The sequence below is a fragment of the Puma concolor genome, chromosome A1 (genome assembly GCF_028749965.1).
Source record: "Puma concolor isolate L17-30 chromosome A1, mPumCon1.1.hap2, whole genome shotgun sequence".
In the NCBI taxonomy this organism is placed as follows: domain Eukaryota; kingdom Metazoa; phylum Chordata; class Mammalia; order Carnivora; family Felidae; genus Puma; species Puma concolor.
This window is the reverse complement of record NC_141667.1, coordinates 161,360,869-161,380,472: the sequence shown is the minus strand read 5'-3', so window position 1 is coordinate 161,380,472 and position 19,604 is coordinate 161,360,869. Positions and strand designations below refer to the sequence as shown.

General features: G+C 56.4%; 1 protein-coding gene across 2 annotated transcripts in view; it reads left to right on the top strand.

The window, feature by feature from the left end:
- The window catches only part of COL4A2 (collagen type IV alpha 2 chain), a 174,253-nt gene that overhangs the window by 133,095 nt on the left and 21,554 nt on the right, over positions 1-19,604 (top strand). For both annotated transcript variants that reach the window (XM_086708425.1, XM_086708424.1), the window contains exons 22-31: positions 110-273; positions 3,106-3,178; positions 3,270-3,376; positions 5,142-5,343; positions 5,695-5,754; positions 7,282-7,338; positions 10,534-10,641; positions 13,961-14,182; positions 18,250-18,411; positions 19,201-19,371. In XM_086708425.1, coding sequence (XP_086564551.1) covers positions 110-273; positions 3,106-3,178; positions 3,270-3,376; positions 5,142-5,343; positions 5,695-5,754; positions 7,282-7,338; positions 10,534-10,641; positions 13,961-14,182; positions 18,250-18,411; positions 19,201-19,371 — 1,326 coding nt within the window. The remainder of the gene's footprint in view (positions 1-109; positions 274-3,105; positions 3,179-3,269; positions 3,377-5,141; positions 5,344-5,694; positions 5,755-7,281; positions 7,339-10,533; positions 10,642-13,960; positions 14,183-18,249; positions 18,412-19,200; positions 19,372-19,604) is intronic.

Here is a 19,604-nt window from a genome sequence, read left to right as displayed (position 1 = left end):
CCGAGTGCCCCCTCCTCGGTCCAGCCCCCACCGCCCTGGACTTCTGCCCCCGGCAAAGCACGTGCTTCACGAGCACATAGTGAGCCTTCCTGCCTCCCTCGTGTTGCAGGTGACGCTGGGGACTGTAAGTGCGCAGAAGGCGACCAGTTCATCGGGGGCCTCCCGGGGCCACCAGGACCCAAGGGCCTTCCAGGCATCAACGGGGAGCCTGGGAAGAAAGGGAGCCAGGGAGACCCTGGCCAGCATGGCATCCCTGGGTTCCCAGGGTTCAAGGTGAGACACCAGTCCCATCAGAGCTGATAGGATGTCCTTGACGGCTTTTGTCTATTAAATGAACGCAGATTTAGACCACCAACGCTCACCCCCCTCCCAGTGCTCCATCCAAAAAGGCCACGTGCTCTGGGAGGAACCTCGAAACATTCACTGGTGAGAATGTGAACGGCGTGGCCACTGTGGAAGTGTCCAGGACAGGCATATCTAGAGACAGGAAGCAGACAGCAGTCACTGGGGGCTGGGGGAAGGGGAGGGGCAGTGAGTGTTTCATGGCTCTGGGGTTTTCTGGGGGAGGTGATGAAATTATATAATAGTGACGGTTGCACAATCTCGCAATTATTGCAGTTGTTTTCGTTGCACTAAAAAAACCCCGAATTGCGTGCTTCAAAATGGTAAATTTTATGGTGTATAAATTACATCTCAAAAAAATTTTAAAAACCTAGCATTTTGGATGTAAAGCATCTTACTTACAGAACATTCAGATTTAGTACAGAACTGATTAAGCATTTTATGAAGTCTCTGTGAACCAGATTAAAAAGTGAGCCCAGTAAATCATGAATTTACACGAGTATGTGAACTTACCTGCCCATGGATTCCTTGTGTGTATCACACCTTTATTTTAGATCACGCCTAGGATTTTAGTTCACACCGATGAAAAGAACATCTGTAGATCTTTCCTGGGCAAGAGGTTTTAACCAGTGACTTCAAAGCCAGTATCAGCTAAAGCCAAAGAAATTATACAGCATTTATTTTCCATAAGAGATAATCGCAATAGATTTATAGTGTGGAAAGTCTATCATTTTACTTATTCAGCCAATAGGGGAAAAGTTGCTCAGGACTCTTGACCGAGGACAGAATGACCTGGCTGTGTGACCTGGTGCCGGGGAGATGCAGCCACACGCAGCTGCTGATACAGAAGGTTCCGACTTATAATCGCTTTGTGACACAGGAGCTTTGAGGGCGAAAGGAGTTCCAGAGCACCTGTTCTCTGCTTCACACCTTGAGATTCCTCAGGATAACACAGTACTGTCCAACTAGAACAGTAGGGGCTATGATACCGTCTCCGGGCAGCTGGGTGTCTCAGGCGATTAAGCGTCCAACTTCGACTCGGGTCATGATCTTGCAGTTTGTGAGTTCGAGCCCCGTGTCGGGCTCTGTGCTGACGGCTCAGAGCCTGGAGCCTGGTTGGGATTCTGTCTCCTCCTCTCTCTGCCCCTCCCCTGCTCATGCTCTGTCTCTCTCTGTCTCTCAGTAATAAATAAACGTTAAAAAAATTTTTTTAAATGATACCGTCTCCCAATCAGGGAGGTCTCAGCATGTAAATGCATATGCAGTGAGAGTTCCACAATTACTACTGGCCAAACTAGTAGGATCTTCGGTTGTTTATAAAACGATCGAGTATCTCCTAGAAGCCAAAAGGATCCCATTTTGTGCGCCAGGGGTGTCTGACATCTTCCAAGGGTACACGCTTCCCCCAGCTGTGTGACACACACACCCACGGCATTTTTGTTCAGAGACCTCGGGTATTGTGTTTGTTGTCCTGCATTTAATTATATGTTTATGTGTCTGGCAAGCCTGCTACAGGAGAAATGCCAGGGATGGTTTCTGGTTTTTTACTGCCTGTGCTGCTAGAGTGTGGGAGAGTGAAGCATGGCAGTCAGTCAGTAAGTGAGTTCATCCGTCCACCTGTTTGCCCAGCACCTACAGACTGAGCGCTGTCTGTGTGCCACATGCCCTCCCGGACTCGGAAAGAATGTTGCCCTTTTCTGCAAAGAACTAAATCAATAAATCAAGTATCTGTGGAATTTTTCAGAACAGTCCATTTCATTAGACCAGCACTGCAAGTTCTCATATTCTTGCAAATAACAACAGGCAAGATTTTCCAGAAACTAGCACATTGCACATATTAACATCCTGGCCTGTGAACCTGCTCCTTTCTCCCCACTGAACCTAGACTGGATTTTGTGACATAAAATGTGATGTCCCTGCGATAAGCTTGTCTCTAAAGTATGATTTTTTTTCCCAACCTTAATTTCAGTCTGGAAGACGAGCCGTCCACAAAGCTCTCTTTGTCGTTCTCAGTATTGAATGAGCACAAACTTGCCTCCTTTGTACGTGGAGGCTTGGATTCTAACTAATGTGGTGAAGATTTAGCAGCCTTGGGTTTGTCTTAGGTCACCGTTTCTCAAGAGTTCACGAGCATGTGAATCCCTGGGAGTTTGTTAAAACACACATTCCTGTTCCGTACCCCAGGGTGGGGCCCAAGGTTGTGCCTTTTTTTTATGTTTATTTATTTATCAGAGAGAGAGAGAGAGAGAGAGAGAGAGAGAACAAGTAGGGGGGCAGAGGGAGAGGGAGAGAGAGAATCCCAAGCGGGCTCCATGCTGTCAGCGCAGAGCCCAATGCGGGGCCCAAACTCATAAACCGTGAGATCATGACCTGAGCCGAGATCAGGAGTCAGACCCGTAACCGAGTGACCCGCCAGGTGCCCCAAGGTTCTGCATTTCTAATGAGCTCCCAGGAGAGACCGATGCTGCTTGTCCGCGGACCACACTTTGAGTAGCAAGATTCTAGTTTTCACTATCCAGCCACGTATGACTCCTTCTGTTAAGTTTTCATTATTTGAAATTTAATTCGGGCGCTCGATGGCCATTTGTGGCTGGTGGCTGGACCACCAGGTGCAGAGCATCTCACGCAGGGCAGAAGATCCTCGGGGGCAGCGCCAGGCATGATGTTGGAGAGGTTCCTGAGCTGTGTGAGCCGAAACTTGTCATCTTCCCTGGCGTCCTTAACAGTGTGAAGGAGGCAGAAACTGTGTGTTTGCTCCCACAGGGCGCCCCTGGCAACGTCGGGCCTCCAGGGCCCAAAGGGGTAAAGGGCGATTCTCGGGCAATCACCACCAAAGGTCAGTCTCCGGGGTCTGGCAGTTCCGGGACCCGCAGTCCTTCCGTGGCAGCACCTGGGTGAGTACAGTCACACCTCAAATCCCTTCCCAGGTGAGAGGGGACAGCCAGGTGTCCCAGGCGTGCCTGGTCTGAAAGGTGACGACGGTGTCCCAGGGCGCGACGGGCTGGATGGATTCCCAGGCCTCCCAGGCCCCCCTGTGAGTATCTCGAGTGAGGGGCTGGGTCCACCCAGTGCAGCCCCTGTGGTTTCATGAGCACAAATCCTGTCCATTAGGAAGCGGGGAGTTAGGTCAGAAGCCATGCCCGGAGGGAACATTCTAGGCCAGCCAGTTAACAGGTGTTTCTCCTGGTGGAGGACAGAATGGGAGCCTGGGGTGGCGGCCACTTCCTCCTGAGGCAGAACCTCCTCCAGGCTGTCCCCCTGTGCTGGTGGCCGCGGCTGTCCCTCATGTCTCCTGCCTGTGCCATCGCATCAGCTTCCCTCCACGTATCTGTCTGTATCTGGCACTCCCGTCTGCAGGGCTCCGCCTCTCCTTACCCCGATCGCCCTCACAGACCCTCTGTCCAGAGCAGCCACGCTCTCAGGCAGGGGCATCAGGACTCCAGCGTCTGGCGGGGACACAGTTCACCCCACGACATTTCCTTCTCAGCCTCACGCCGCGGTTCCCTGTAGCGGCTTGTCTGCCGCGTTCCAAAAGCCAGGCCTCAGCTGTGCCCAATGTGGGTCACTTCCAGTTGTGGCCCTCGCACGCTCCTGGTGCGCTTCTCGTGGGCTCCCTGGAAACACCTGGATTATTCGTAACCCAGTATTGCTTTTTTAGTTTCAACCCTGAAAACCGTTTCCAAAAAGAATTCGCGCAGCCCCGTTGCATTGGCACGCTGCCGCCTCCGAGCCGTGCCTGAGATGGGCGGGAAACAGCGAGGGGCCGTCACCTGTCAGCGCTGAGTGCGGGTCCAGCCTGGGGTCCTAGGATCCCAGCTGGGCGGGGAGCCTCGGGGGGTTGGGGAGGTGGGGCTCTGCCCTGCACGGGCTGCCGCCTGCCGTGGGCGCATCCCGGCCTCATTCTCGCTTGGACAAATGGGCTGGGATTCGCCAGCATGGCTTTGCACCGGCTCATCCAGATAGGCCCAGCGTGAAGCCCGCTGTGTTTGCCCCTGACCTGCTGACAGCCATTCTCTGACCCCCGTGCCCACAGTCCCCTTATCTCTCCATTGCCGCCTGCCTTCCACACCTGCTGGGTGGTTTCGTCCACGGGGAGCACCCTGCGGGGTTGTTGTTGTTTTTTATGTTTATTTTTAAGAGAGAGAAAGATAGAGTGCAGGCGGGAGAGAGACAGAGAGAGGGGGAGACACAGAATCCGAAGCAGGCTCCAGGCTCTGAGCTGTCAGCACAGAGCCCGGCACAGGGCCCGAACCCACAAACCCTGAGATCATGACCTGAGCCGACGTCGGACGCCTAACCGACTGAGCCCCCACGGCGCCCTGCACCCTGCCTTTTTGGTCCTGTCTCACCTCCTTATTCCCAGTGAACACACTGCTCCTTCTGGCCCAAACCAGACTCCTTTCTTCAACGACGTATCACCCCTGTGGATAGTGGACACGTCACACCTGCCTCATCATGACAGTGAGAACAGTCTGTCCTACTCCTGTTGATGATCTGGGCTTGCACCTAATTCCCCCTCAGGATTCTTCCTTGTGAATGAAGGTCCCAACTGAGGAGGGCGAGAGGCTTGGGAAGAGGAAAGCAAATACTCAGATTTGTGTGTCTCCCATTGTGTCACTCGTGCACAAAACCTGCCTTCATCCCACGCTCAGTTAGACTGTGAATGAGGCACCTGTGACTCTCCACTGTCCTTCGGCTCTGTGTCCCTCACACACAACTCAGGGGAATGGGAAGGAGAACCGGGATGTAGCCGTTGAGGTTCCCACGTATTTTAAGAGATAAACCGAATTTTCACGCAGGGTGATGGCATCACAGGCCCCCCAGGGGACGCCGGTTACCCAGGAACACCGGGCACGAAGGGCGCTCCAGGAGAGAGGGGCCCCCCGGGATTGGGCCTGCCCGGCCCCAAAGGCGAGCGCGGTTTCCCCGGAGATGTGGGATCACCTGGACCGCCAGGCTTTCCCGGGCCCGCTGGTCCCCCGGGTGCTCCCGGACAGATAGGTACGGAGGGGTCCTCTCTGTATCTTTCAGTCGTGGGATCTTCCCCTTCTCCAGCAAATGTATAAATTCCCCTGGCGTCACGGGACAGTCCATGTTGCACCATCAGTCATGGGCACAGACAAACCAACGCGGGGTTTTCCTGGCCGACCACAGTCAGGTCACCCTCGGGTGGGCCTGTCCCTCCGGTGCCCTGGTCACGGGGGCTCCACACACCGTTCAGGCGTGCGCTTCTGGATTCCCTGCCGTCCCAGCCCCCCCTTCCCCCGGCCCCCCGGCACACGCCCTTGTATAGGTTGGCAACTCTCGGTTGCTTCAGAATCGCCTCACCCCTGCATTGTGTCTTGCTCCCAGACTGCGATACAGGTGTGAAAAGGCCCATCGGAGATGACGGACAGAAGACTGTGCGGCCAGGTACCGTGATAGAGACCAGGAGGCTCTAGGACACTTGAAAGCCTTGGGTTTGTAAGATGGGCCACTAACGAGTGAATGGCTGCCGTGAGCTCCCGCAGGTCGGCACCCCTCCGTCAGCTCATCATCCAGGGGAGGGGACGCACAGTGAAACACGGACCTGCCAGGCTTCCCACCAGTGCGAAGCCCCAGGCTACGGTGCTGATAAAATACTGTCACACTTAGAGTGTATGCATACATTCGTGTGTGTGTGTGTGTGTGTGTGAGCTGTATTCACTGGCTGTGTGTGGTGAAAACTGCTCCAGATGTCTGTCAGAAGAGAGTGTGGTCTAGCGATGAATGAGTGCTAGAAAGCACAGGCGCTGCCCGATAACAAAGGGATGTGCAGGGACCCTGTGCCGAGGCCTAGTGGTGGCAAAACAGACGGGAGAGATGCCATCGGAAGCGGGCCCAGCCAGCACAGAGGGCCAGAGTCTCCAGGGCATGTCAGGAACCGCAGTGGGAAGCCAGGAGGTGTCCAGAGTACGAAGGGCGTGCCAGCCTCGGGAGGGTTTTGAAGAGATCGGCAAAGAGGTTGGCGCAGAGTTCAGGATGCTTGTAGAACATGTGGCAGCAATAGGTCCCAAGCGGCCGACCAAAGTTTGGGTGTGAGCCTCGGGATCGAGGTCAGGGTCGGAGACGTAGCATCAGGACATGTGGGTCTCCTGCGTGAGGTGGGGTCGACGTGCGGGGACAGACCAGGCACGTGCGTGCAGAGCAGGAACGTCACCTGCAAGCCTTCGGAGAGCTGGTGGGAGCGTCCCTGGGCATGAGGGTCTGGGGGGGAGGCCGTGCCCTTGGGACATCCTGTCCCTCTATTCTGATGAGCTGGGCTGGCCAGCGTGTGCCTCGGGGACCCCTAGTGCGTCAGAGGAGGTCAGGGCCCGGGCAGACAGACAAAGCACGTCTTGGAGAGCTGCTGTGTCTGTGAGGGGCTCTCTCAGACGAAGGCCACAGTACCACCACGTGATGCCCCCACCCTCGTCCACACCGCCCGAAAGTGGCTGCAGCCCGGGTTTCATTTCTCAAAGCAGCTAACGCACGCGGCCAATTCTGAAACTATTCAAAGTCACAAAGCAGAAGTCAAAGAATTCCTTTCGAAATTGCAAGCTATCTCCATCCACTGGTGACCATTCCCAGACACAAGAAAGGCAGTCACACTGACAGACTAGGATGGACCCAGACTAGCTCAGTTGTGCCCAGGTGTCGCCCTAAATGTGGGGATGTAGCATCGCCAGCCCCATGCTGGCTTTATTGGACTGGGTCGACTTTGTTGGCCTTAGTACTGATATTCCGATTCATTGCACGGTGAAAGTAAACCTTCCTTTACGTTAGAATCAAGATTCATTAAATCGTTAAGTTACTCTGATCACAGAGTGGTAGCCGGTTTTCAGGGCTGGTGCTTCTGACCTTGGCAGGGCCCACAGCCGTGAGAGTCGGTGTGAATGATCGTGCCCCAGCTTGTCTGTCTTTCTTCCTGTCTCTTCCCAGATTGCGTCGGAGGACCCAAGGGAGCGCCAGGCCTACGGGGACCCCCAGGCCCCACAGGTAAACGGGGTGTCTTCCAGCCTCCCCTTGTGTCCTCCTCATCCTTCTGGCCCCTTTGCTCATCCCCCTGCTGCCCCTGCACCCCTCCCCGCCTCTGGACGTTGCCGCATTCCGCAACCTTGGCACATGACCGCAGACCTCGGTCACCTGGGTAGGGAGGCGGCCTTTTCCTCCTCGCCGTGGAAAATGCATGTGGCGACTAACGCCTAGTTGAGCCCCGGGCTAGAGGAGTGAATTCTTACTGCACAGAACCCAGCCCCCGCCATGGCACCAGCCTCAGTGGGCACCAAAGAGTGGCAGAGACTGGCCCGCCGCTTCCGGACTGGAGGAAGCTCGCTTCTGTGCCACTTCTCCCCCTTGGTGCCCCAGCCTTTGTGGGATGAGCCTCTGGGAGGGGATTGTTTGTTCTGGGTTTTGACGGAGGGGAACAGAAGTTCACAAGGCCAGCGGTGCATCTCGGCAGCCCCGTGTGGCTACTGGCACGGACCCATCACCCAACCAAGCACCCGCGTGACTGGAGCAAGGCTCTCAGTGGCAGAGCCCAGTGTGGGAAGCCGTCCACGCCCACCTGCAGCGTGTGTGGCTTTTCAAAAAAGATAGCGGGCAGGGTCGGGGCAGCCCCACCACTGGGTGACGCCCAGATGTCTGTGTCCGTCAGCCCAGGACAGAGCAGTTCAGGGCCCCGGGCAGGTCCTCCTCCGGGCAAAGGCGAGAGCCTCGATCATTCAACAACTCGCTCGGTGCTGAGAGCGTGGGGCACATGGCCAGAGCCCTGCCGTGGGGCCCGGCTCTCACGCTAACTGGCAGCGGGGCCTTGGGCATCTCTCTCCTCCCTTGTGGAACTTTGTCCTCTTAGCTGTACCAGAGGACTAATACAGGCGTTCTAGACTCCTCCCACTTTGCAAACGATGCGCTGGGGGTGAGGTCCAGTGTCAACTGTGAAGTGCGGTGCTGAGCCAGTGCGAGACAACAGTCAGACTGGAAAGTATGTTGCCTCACGGTGTGCGTCCCCGGACCTTAAGGGCATCTCCAGGACTCACGGTGATGCGGGATCCGGGGACAACAGGACGAAATGCAGAAGTGTCATATGCACGGAAAGCAGTGTTAGATGTCCCTGTGTTGTCCTCTGAGGACCCAGCGTGTGTCTTCCTCACTCCGTTATCTGCATTATCCTCCCTGCTCTAGCTCTGGACGTCTGTCTGTCCACAGGCTTTCACACGGCCACTAACACCGGGGCCCTGGGGTCAGCAGCCTGCAGAGGGACCGTTTTCGGCAGAAACTGGGTGGAAGCAGGGCCCAAAATACACAGGAATTGAGTCTGAGGGGAGGATTTTGATTGCATTTTAAGGACATGAAGCTGTAAGGAGCTCGTAGAGTCCACGTGTCTGGTGCAGACTAACCCTCGGTCCGGAAGGTGATCGTGAACTTGCACAAAAGGGTCTGTGGTGCTTCCCGCTCGTGGAAGGGACGTGCCCGTGACCCCGTAGCAGCAGGACAGCCCAGAGGCCGCGTGCTGGGTTGTGTGTCCTGTTGGGGCTCGGCTGCACCCGCCCTCAGGCCCCATGGTGGTTTCCTTTCAGAAACGGACTCACCTCACGCACCTTCACTTCAGACAACCTGAAAGTGTGTCTTTTGCTTTGTTTTGTCCTGTCTTGTCTGTCGAACTTGGTGCTCGCGTGGGACGTCCTCTGTGCACAGCCCTGTCATCCCGTTCCTCACTCACTCGTGTCACAGGCTCCCAGGTGTATCGGAGTTCTGAACGAGCACGTTGCTGTGTTTCTGGGTCTGAGTCCACCCCGTTCGTCATAGAGCGGCAGGATTAGACCCGCGGAGTCATGTGTTAGCGAGGACGTCGTTAGACAGCGACTTCTGGTCCCCACTGAGCCTTCCCCGTCTCCACGGCCCAGCGTAGGGGTCTGTTTAAAGTCACTTAACTGTGCTGAGCAGCTGGTGATCTGAGGGGGACGTTTCATCAGTGGAATGAATCTGTGCATTTATTTGCAGTGAGTAGAGGTGAGCTTGTGTCCTCACCCCGTGTGACCTCCCGAGTCCAGCCTTGCCTCGATGGGAGTGTCAGGGAATGGGGCCCCAGAGGGGGCCTGCGGGGTGCCACATGTGGCCCCCTGCTCCCCTGCCCCAAGGGAAGGGTGCCCACAATTCTCTCATGACATCTTTCTGTCCCCACATAGAAAAATATTGAGAATTCCAGGAGGCTGGCTTTGGCCCCGTCTACGTGATGGCAAAGCTCCAGCCCAGCCTCATACTTTCAAGGGCATCTCTAACGGGACGGCAGCTGGAGAAGCTAGAACCCCTAGTGAACCTACAGACCTCCCCGCCCATCCCCTCGCCGGCCCCTGCCCTGCACGCTGCCTCGCACCCGGCAGGGAGGAGGCTGCTGCTCTCACTAGTGTTTGCAGGGAATCTCGGTGATTCCCAGTGCCCGGCCACCTGCAGTAGGCAGGTGTACTGGCTGTGGTTTCCGAGAGCCTCTGATGGAAGGGAATCTCTGAGGCTTGGACCAGACAGACAGAGATGCCCGGGGAAAAATCCCTCAAGTTTGCTTCCCATGGGAAAGGATTCAGGTCAACAACGTCCGGGAGTAAAGAATTAGTTCATTTATTTGGTGTGAGGTTTCGTCTGGTTTTGAGTCTAACACATTCATTACAAGTAGTATAAGTCAACATCTCTCAAATCTGGATAAATTGGCTCTGGACGCAGCAAACTCGAGGGAAGACTTCAAGTGAATTCTGGTAGCGACTGACCAAGACAGCTGCCGCGGTCTGTGGGGTTTGCAGTGGGATGTGGCCAGAGGTCGGAAGTGCCCAGTGTTGAGGGGCACCTGGGGGGGCTCAGGTGGTTAAGCATCTGACTCTCGATTTCAGCTCAGGTCGTTTTCTCACAGTTCGTGGGATCAAGCCCTGAGGCAGGCTCTGTGCCAACAGCAAGGAGCCTGCTTTGGATTCTCTCTCTCTCTCTCTCTCTCTCTCTCTCTCTCTGCCCCTCCTCCGCTTGCACTCTCACTCTTTCAAAATAAACTTAAGAAAAGTACGTGGCATTTTACATTCACATTCCCCGTCCTCATCATTTCCTAGACCATGCTAAGTCAGGTGCTAGACCTGACCGTCTTCCACGCATTTCCGGCTGGGGTTGCACATGGGGCTCTGACCTGTGTCCTGCTTTCTTCGGTTGGCTTAGGTGCCAAGGGCCTCCCAGGGATACCAGGACCCTCAGGAGCTGACGGAGTACCAGGGCTCAAGGGTCTCCCAGGAGACCCAGGTCGTGAAGGATTCCCAGGACCCCCAGGTAAGGCAGGGGCGGACCCCCACACGACCCTTAGGTTCGGGAAATGACTGTGTGTGGCATGGGTGCCCCAGCTCTATTGTCTTTGGACACTTAGAAGCTTTCAACGTGTGCTCAGTGACCACTTTGTTCTTGCGGTTGGGAAATTAAATTCTTGACGTTCCCATCACTAATGTCCTGCTGGAGTTTGCATGAGACCCCTGCAGCTCCCGGAGGAGAAAAGAGGTGGGTGTGCAGAGCGATGTCCTCTGGTTGGTGTGAAACATTCTGAGGGCAACACAACGCTCCCCTCTTCTGGGACTGTCAAAGGCATGGAGCCCTCGGTCGTCCATTCCAATCTGCTGATCACGCACCAGACACCACACAAAGGACACCTGTGTCCACTTTTCATGCCACTGCCTACTCACTCTTCAGTGGGCGCTTGTCTGAGCAAATGGTTCCATCTACATTTGACGTGGCAAAGAATTACAGAAACCGTGGGTGGCTAAGAGAGCATAAGACGGCAGGGAGTGAGCGTGTTGCCAGTAACTGATTGTGGGGAGACGTGTCGGCACTCCCACTGACATGGTCCTGTGTCCCCAAGCACCCGCCGACACAGTCCCGTGTCCCCAAGCACCCGCCGACACAGTCCCATGTCCCCAAGCACCCCCTGGCACAGTCCCATGTCCCCAACCAAGCACCCCTGCCACAGTCCCGTGTCCCCAAGCACCCCCCGGCACGGTCCCGTGTGCCCAAGCACAGGTGCCCCGCGCAGTTGTGGCTCCAGCAGTGTGAACGGACATGGCTGTGTTACTTGGTGTGCAGAGGCACACAGTTTTAGAATCGTGTTATTTTTTTTAAAACATTTTTTTTAACTTTTATTTATTTTTGAGACAGAGAGAAACAGAGCATGAACGGGGGAGGGGCAAAGAGAGAGGGAGACACAGAATTCGAAGCAGGCTCCAGGCTCTGAGCCATCAGCCCAGAGCCCGACGCGGGGCTCGAACTCACGGACCGCGAGATCGTGACCTGAGCTGAAGTCGGACGCTTAACCGACTGAGCCACCCAGGCACCCCAAAAACATTTTTTTAATGTTTATTTATTTTTGACAGAGACAGAGCATGAGCAGGGGAGGGGCAGAGAGAGAGGGAGACACAGAATCCCAAACAGGCTCCAGGCTCCAGGCTCCGAGCCGTCAGCACAGAGCCGGATGTGGGGCTCGAACTCACAGACCGCAAGATCATGACCTGAGCCAAAGTTGGACACTCAACCGACTGAGCCACCCAGGCGCCCCTAGAATCGTGTTATTGAAACAGGGACTGTGGAAGTCGCTTTGGCCCAAGGCCAGATGTCCCCTGCAGGGTCCTGGTCAGGAGCCCCTCCAGCCTCTACTGGAATCACTCATTGGGAGGAGTGAAATCTGCCTCCAGCAAGTTTACCCCCCACACAGCTGGAGACAGAGGCCACACGTCCCCTTACACACCACACGAACAGGGCAGAACTGCCCCCAGGAGTGCAGACCGTCTCTTTATAATGTGACCTCCAGCATTCGGATTCGTCTGCATTCCCTACAAACCAGTCTCGGGAAACTAAACAGAACAGTCCAGACATCTGGACGATCGCACAGAGCCAGGCACCGTGGTGTCCTGAGGTTTAGACCCTCAGCAGATATGTTCGGCAAAGACTGTCTGAATTTTGCCCCTTCCCTGTGTCACACTCTGGCAGTTGGTTTAACCCTAATTGGACCAGTCTGGGTCAGTCCTGGTACCTCTTCCCCCCAGACTCACTGCTCCGGACGTGGGACTGTGCCGGGGGGTGCTTGGGGACACAGGACCGCAGGGAACGTTCGCCCTGTTACCTTTCGCGACAAGTATCTCCGTGTTGTGCGACAAGAGGGAGCGTGCTCCCCGTGCAGCATGGGGCTGGTGAAAACCTGCACTGGAGACAAACACGGGAGAGTTTTCATGCCAGCACCAGAGGACCAGCCTGTTGCCCTGCTCTGGGGGCACCCAGACATCGAGGAGTTCGGGCACGGTCACTTCGGTCCTGTCACACATACCAAAGCAAAGTGTGAATTTCTTGAGAGGACAGTAGTTTGTTAACACCTGCTTGCCCTGCGTGGGAAGGGGACCCGGTCACCAGCTGGGTGCCAGCCAGGCGGGCGTGAGCTGTCCAGAGCACACTCCGGTGGTAGAGACTGAGCGGGATGTGCCCGTCACCAGCACACGCGGGGGGCGGACGGTGTTGATGGGAAGCCTGTTCTGTACTGAAACGTGAGCCCGTAAGTGAACGAGGAGATCGGGGTAGAATGGAGGAAAGGGGTAAGTGAGGCACTGGCATACTCTGATTTTGCACACGTGTCACTCTTTATGACACGGAATGTGCCACATGCAGAAGAAAACCAAATGCCCAACTTTGAAGGCTGCAGAACACAGAGTCTACTCCGGATGTCAGATCCACATACACACACGTGCCCACGATTTGAGCCCACGGTGCCCACGTACGGCTTTGAACGTCTCCATAAAAGCCGAGTCTCTACTTTCTGTGAATAAATCACATCACTGAAGTTCTGGCATTGGGTCCCGCTCATTAATACTCCCATAAAGTCCGGATCTGTTGTTCCGTGTTTCAGACACGGCCGTAGGGGTCAGCCCATCTTGCAGGCGGGCTGTGGCGAGCCTTGTCCTGGGAAAGGCCCCGGACCCCGCGTGTGGGGTCTCTTTTGTCGGGTCGACCCTTCCCAGCGTTCCACGGCCACAGCAGTAATGACCTCAGAAAGCTTTCCTCCTGAACAGACACGTGACCATCCACTCTGAGAGTTCAGTGTCAGGTCACATCAGGGATGAGGACACGGGAAGGCACTGGCATGTGACAGCCACCGTGCTTCTATCCAGACGTGGACAGTTGAGACCGTGAAAACAATAGGGCGATTGGCCCCCTCCAGAGCATTTCCAAACGGACTAATGGTCAGGGACTTGTGACCGGGGAGGTGGAGCTCGGGCTCGAGAGACCTGGTCATTCTCACCCCGGGTCTCCGTCCCCACTTGCACACATAACTTGGAAGGTCCGTAGAAGCCATTCTTTGGGGATTATTTGATCAACAAGGGAGCCCATCAAATAGGAAGATTCATATCCAAGAAGCAGGTGGTTCTAAAGGCCTTCACGTTAGCCAAATGGTAGGGCTGGGGGCCAGATGGCGGAGGGGGAAGAATGCTGTGGTCCCAAGGTAGGTGATGGGACCGGGGCTTGAGCCGAGGCCCCCCGACTGCAAATCTTGCTGTCTCCGGCCTCTCTCCTATACCTCTCTTGGGCCATCACGGTACTAACCTGTGTTTCCTTTCAGGGTTCGTGGGGCCCCGAGGATCCAAAGGTGTGGCGGGCCTCCGTGGCCCAGATGGACACCCAGGTCCCACCGGTCTGCCGGGGCCCGTCGGGCCCCCAGGGGACAGGGGCCTTCCCGGAGAAGTTCTGGGAGCCCAGCCTGGGCCCAGGGGAGATGCTGGGCTCCCCGGACACCCTGGGCTGAAAGGCCCTCCGGGAGAGAGAGGTCCACCTGGATTCCGGGGTAAGTCCTGGCGGTGGGAGGAGAGCGGGGGGCCCGATCCCACCACACCGTGGGTTCCGAGTGTGGGTCTGAAATCCCTCCTGAGGATTTGAGGAGAAGCCACAGCACACGTGGTTTCTGCCCCACGCTCAGTACCAGTGTTCCTTCGAAGCGGGTTAGGACGGTCATCAGCGTCCTGTGACTTACCTTTTCACAGCCAAGAAAGATGGCCATTTGAGACTCACAGGTGCAGATTAATGAGACACACCCTCTGCTCTCCAGCAGGGCGTGAATGGGGGGCAGGGGGGCTCGCTGGTGCTTTCAGGGAATGTGTTTGGGTGGTGAGAAGAGAGGAGGGCCAAGCTTGGGAAGAGAGCGAGGCAGGAGACAGAACTGAGCTGGGACACGCTTTAACTGGATGGTGTAAAAACGGACTGGTGTAAAACATTGCTTTTTAATTTTTTTAAATTGTTTAATGTTTATTTTTGAGAGACAGAGACAGAGCACAAGTGGGGGAGGGGCAGAGGCAGAGGGAGACACAGAATCCGAAGCAGGCTCCAGGCTCTGAGCTGTCGGCACGGAGCCCGACGTGGGGCTCGAACCAACAATCCGCGAGATCATGACCTGAGCCGAAGTTGGACGCTTAAGCGACGGAGCCCCCCAGGCGCCCCTCATGTAAAACACTTTAGTGTTCCCAATATCCTCAGTGCACGTTTAGCAAAGTGGGAAGGCTGCTGGCTGAGGAGTGAAGTACCCAATCTATGCAGAGCTGGCATTGAGAACCGCAGACGCCCTCCGTCTATGAACGACCGTCACTAAAGACCAAGCATTTCTGTTCAGTGCACCGCGCACGGGAGACACCAGGCCAGTGGTGCTCCTGTTCAGATACCCAGATGCAGGCAGACCCGTGACTTTGCGTATCCACCACATGTCTGCTCCCAAACCCGGGCGGAAGGGGCTTCCTGTGGGGCAGGGAGCGGGCGTCCCGTCCTCCAGTGCCATCAGACCTCGCCCGGCATCCTTTACACGAACACCCGGGCGGGTGAAGCCGGTTGTCCACAGGCAGGCGAATTCAGCAAGCTCAGGAGAGCAGTGGTGTTTGGGGGAGCCCGTCAGGTTCTAGGAGGCCTGGGGCTGGGGCGGGGAGGGGAGACGGGGCAGGTGGGTTTCCATGTTGATCACGCCTGCCCTGTCGGCTGGCCAGGAGAACCCCCAGCGTGGGGGCCGGGCTTCCCCTAGAGACCCACGGGGAGGAGGCCCAAAGAATGGAAGGAGGAGGCTAAGAGGGCTAGAGTGCACACACACGTGCTCACACTCACACAATTCACACACACACACATGTGTGTGCACACACATGCTCATGCGCCCACACACTCATATACACGTGCTCGTGTGCGTGTATCCACACATTTGTACGCACACACACCTGCTTGTGCATACATGATGACAGACCCACACGTGTGTGCCCACACACTCTCACTCACACACACTCACGATCACCCTCTTACGCACAGCCAATCAGCTGCACAGGCCTGTGTAGAACCATCAAGCAGTGGGGACCCAATGCCAGGACATCCGGGGCTGTCCCTGCCAACCTGGCCACCTGCCGGTAGGGATGGAACACACGGCGTAACTCGGCGAGTGTGGACACCGGGGACCACGTGCATCAGCCTCCCTGGTGGCTGTCTAAAGGCGTGGCAGGCACTGTGTCCCCAAGAGTCGGGGCTGCTGTCCGGCTGCAGAAACTGCCCACAGGCTCTTGACAGGGGGCACTTGTGATGGATTTTCTAAATGTAACTGTTTCCTGCGGACATCAAGGCACCTCAGCAGGACAGCAACTGACGGCAGGTTTACTTTCAAGCGTGTGACGGTTTCCCACGGCCGAGGCCACCTCAGTGTCCAGCTTGCCCAGGCAGAAACACTGTCAGTACAAGCTCTGACCTCAGAAGCATCGGAGGCTTGAGAACCTGTTTCCATGTCGTCCGTCCTGCCCGGGCCGTGGGGCCATGGCAGGTGGGGTGCACGAGGCCCCGTGGAGCCCGGACGCAGCCTGGCGGAGCGGAACCCCTGCATGAAGTAGGGGTGCGGGTCCACGAGTTAGATGCTATTTTGCTGAGGGAAGCGGATCCTTGGTAGTTGTTCCTTGTTTGGCCCGTGTTCTGGAAATGGCTGTTGGCTTAAAATCCTGAGTTCCAGGATCACGACAGAAAGCCGGAGGCACAGCCGCCACACCGGATTGTTTTAAGGCGGCCGCTGAAGTAGCAGCGGCCGGTTCTCCCTCCTTCCCCTGCATCGTGTCCTGCCCACTCCCCACTGCTGTGAAGGGGCGCTCCCGAAACCGTGCCCGGATGCCCTCGCCCCTGCAGCCTGGGCTCCCGTGACCTTCCTGGCTGGCTGGGCTGCCTCCGTTCACCAGCCCGGAGGGTCCTTGCGGGTAAAGGTACCTGCCGTCCTCATGGAGCACGGCATCGCGGCAGGATCCTGACTCCCCGGTTAGACTTGAGCGCCTGCAATGCTGCCTGCCATCTGACACCCTCGGCACCGTGAGCTGTTCCCTCCAGAGACAGAAGCAGAGCGGGAACAGTGCCCTCGGATCCCATTGTGAAGCTGGAAAACGGGAGGACGTGCATCCGTGCCTTCCCAGAGACTTACTTTCTGCAGCCTTCTGCCCCGAATCCGCCCCGCTGTTTGCAGACCTTCCTCCCCCATTCTGCCCACATAGCAGATAAAACTGGGACTCAGGCTGGCAAGTCGGATTCTGAGTTGGCCCAAGACCGGCTTGGCCCCTCTTGCCAATGCCCCTCCCCTCCGTCCCCCGACTGGTCCCTCCTCCTCTCGGGTCGGCCTACACACTCAGGAGGGTGGTCATGGGATACGTGAGCAGGTGCACTTAAAGGTCACCCGACAAGCACTGTGAGATGGCGGGCACGGCCCCTCCTCCTATTCACTGGATGGATGTGGCCAACCTCAAAGTCCAAGAAAGGTGAAAATGCCTGAATGGAAGGAAGCTGGGGGACTTAGGATCTAAAAACTAGAAGATATATGCTCACATGACTACTGGGTACGGCAGGATATTCTGAACGTAAAAGCAAGGGAAGAAACCGTGCCCGGGTGTGTGCACACACGTGCACCTACACATGCGCGCACACCGCGTTAAATTTCCGCGCGAATGCTAATCTTCATGTCAAAAGCAATGAGAAGAATTTGGGCAGCAAAGTAAACTTTACGATAGCCACGAAGAAAGAGTAGCCAACATGTATGAGGAATGCTAAAATCCATAATAAAAATATCAAAATCCCCAAAGGAAAGTAGAAGCACAGAACAAAAATCGCATTAGAAGGCGAACACCAGGAGAAGGAAACGTCACTCACACCACCGTGCAGGTAGACGGGTATCTTCCTTGCCAGGCTTCTGTTCCCTTCAGCACCAGCCCCACGCCGGGTGAGCCCCCCAGGACAGGCGGGGGGCAGAAGCCGGAAAGCCGTGCCGTAGTGTGTGTGGAAGGCAGTTCTGACCCACGGAGTCTGTTTCTAGGGCACCTTCCCGAAGAAATGCCCAGCTCTGTGCTCCAAAATCAGCTTCCTCACGGCACCGTTTGTAAGAGCAAAGAAAGACGTGCACGGCGTGTGTCCACACAACGTGATGCTATACTCAGGCAGCCGTTTAAAACGTGAAGAATGTTTTGGGGGCGGGGGGGGCGCCTAGGTGGCTCCGTTGGTTGAGCGTCCGATTCTTAGTTTCGGCTCAGGTCATGATCAAATGTGGCAAAATGCTCAAAAGGTAATGTCAGCTGGGGAGAAAAAAGCCAAAAATTGAGCTCCCAGCGAGGGATGAGGTCTGTGAGCCTCGGTTCCCAGGTGTGTTTGTGTGAACAGAGGCCGGAAGGACATACACCAAGCTGTCAGTGGTGGCCCCTGGGGGACAGCCTGAGCTACTGTAATACCCTTGATACTTCTGTGTATTTTCCGGGCTTCTCACAGTCTAGAAAATAATTGCGTCCTGTTTGTATAGAATGAGCCTGAGAGGTATGGCCTGTGTGCAGCGAAGGGTGTGGGGTCGGCCTCACGGGGCTTGTCTGGTGTCCACAGGAAGCCAGGGCATGCCGGGAATGCCGGGCCTGAAGGGCCAGCCGGGCTTCCCAGGACCCTCGGGCCAGCCAGGCCTGCCCGGGCCACCAGGACTGCATGGCTTCCCAGGAGCTCCTGGCCAGGAAGGGCCCTTGGGGCTGCCAGGCGCCCCAGGCCGTGGAGGTAAGGATCCCCTATCCCATGGAGGGGGAGGGGTCTGGCCTCACTTGCACAAGTGAACTGGCCCCACCCTTCCCTGGGGGAGTTCTCAAACTGGGCCCCAAGGACCCTCCCCCCACCCCCGCCCCAGAGCTGCGAAGGATCTGGAAAATACCCACACTGAGCAGCTGGCCACTCCTTCCCGTGCTTGTCCCCCCCTGTGTGTAGGTCCTGGTCTCTTCTCATGAGGACACCAGTCACATGTGATTAGGGCCCATTTCACTTTAATTAAAGGTGCTACCTTCAGATACACGCACACTCCCCTAACTGGGGGTTAGAATTTCAACATAGGAACTGGTGGGGGAGGGGAGGGGAGGGAGACACAGTTCAGCCCATAACATGTTCCAGAAACAGGACACGCATTGTGCCAAACGAGAGTTCACACAGGCCGAGAGACCTGCCTGTGCTCCGTACCTCGTGTATATTGGGGTTCTGGCTAAGATGTCACTTAGGAAAAACGTGAAATTTCCACTGCAGAATCACCGCTGTTCTCTGAAGGGGGGAAATTATTTGTTTTCTAAAAGTGAGAGAACTGGGGAAGAACAGGAGCTTCCTTGGGGGGAAAGGGGGGCAGGAAGCAAGTGGAGGCCAGAGGCCATCCCCCCCAGGTCCCCCCACCAAGAGACAGCCCTGGAGGCTGGGGCCCAGATGGCCCTGGGGGTGGGTGCTGTCCCAGGTGAGGGGCCCGAGAGGCATTTAGCTCTTCCGAGTTCATTCGTGTTTTTCTACTTTCTTTCCTCCTCTGCCTTTCAGGTCTGCCTGGGGACAGAGGGGACCCAGGTGACATAGGCATCCCCGGCCCTGTGGGCATGAAGGGTCTTTCCGGCGACAGAGGTGACCCTGGTTTGTTGGGTGAGAGGGGTCCCCCAGGAGGCCCTGGATTTAAAGGAATGAGCGGAATTCCCGGTGTCCCCGGACCCAAAGGTGAGGATCGGCAGACGGGGCACTCCCCCAGGCGGGTACCGGGGTGACCGGGACTCAGGATGGCTGCAGGAGAGGCCAGCCCCTCACCAGCCCCCAGGAGGTGTCATACCTGGGAAAGCCGGCCCGTGCTGCCAGGCTGGGTGTGACGGACATGCCCCCAAATGCCCTGTCCTAATTTCCTGAAAGCGAGGGAGCAGACTTGGGGTCTGCGTGGGAAATTTGTGTGGAGGCCC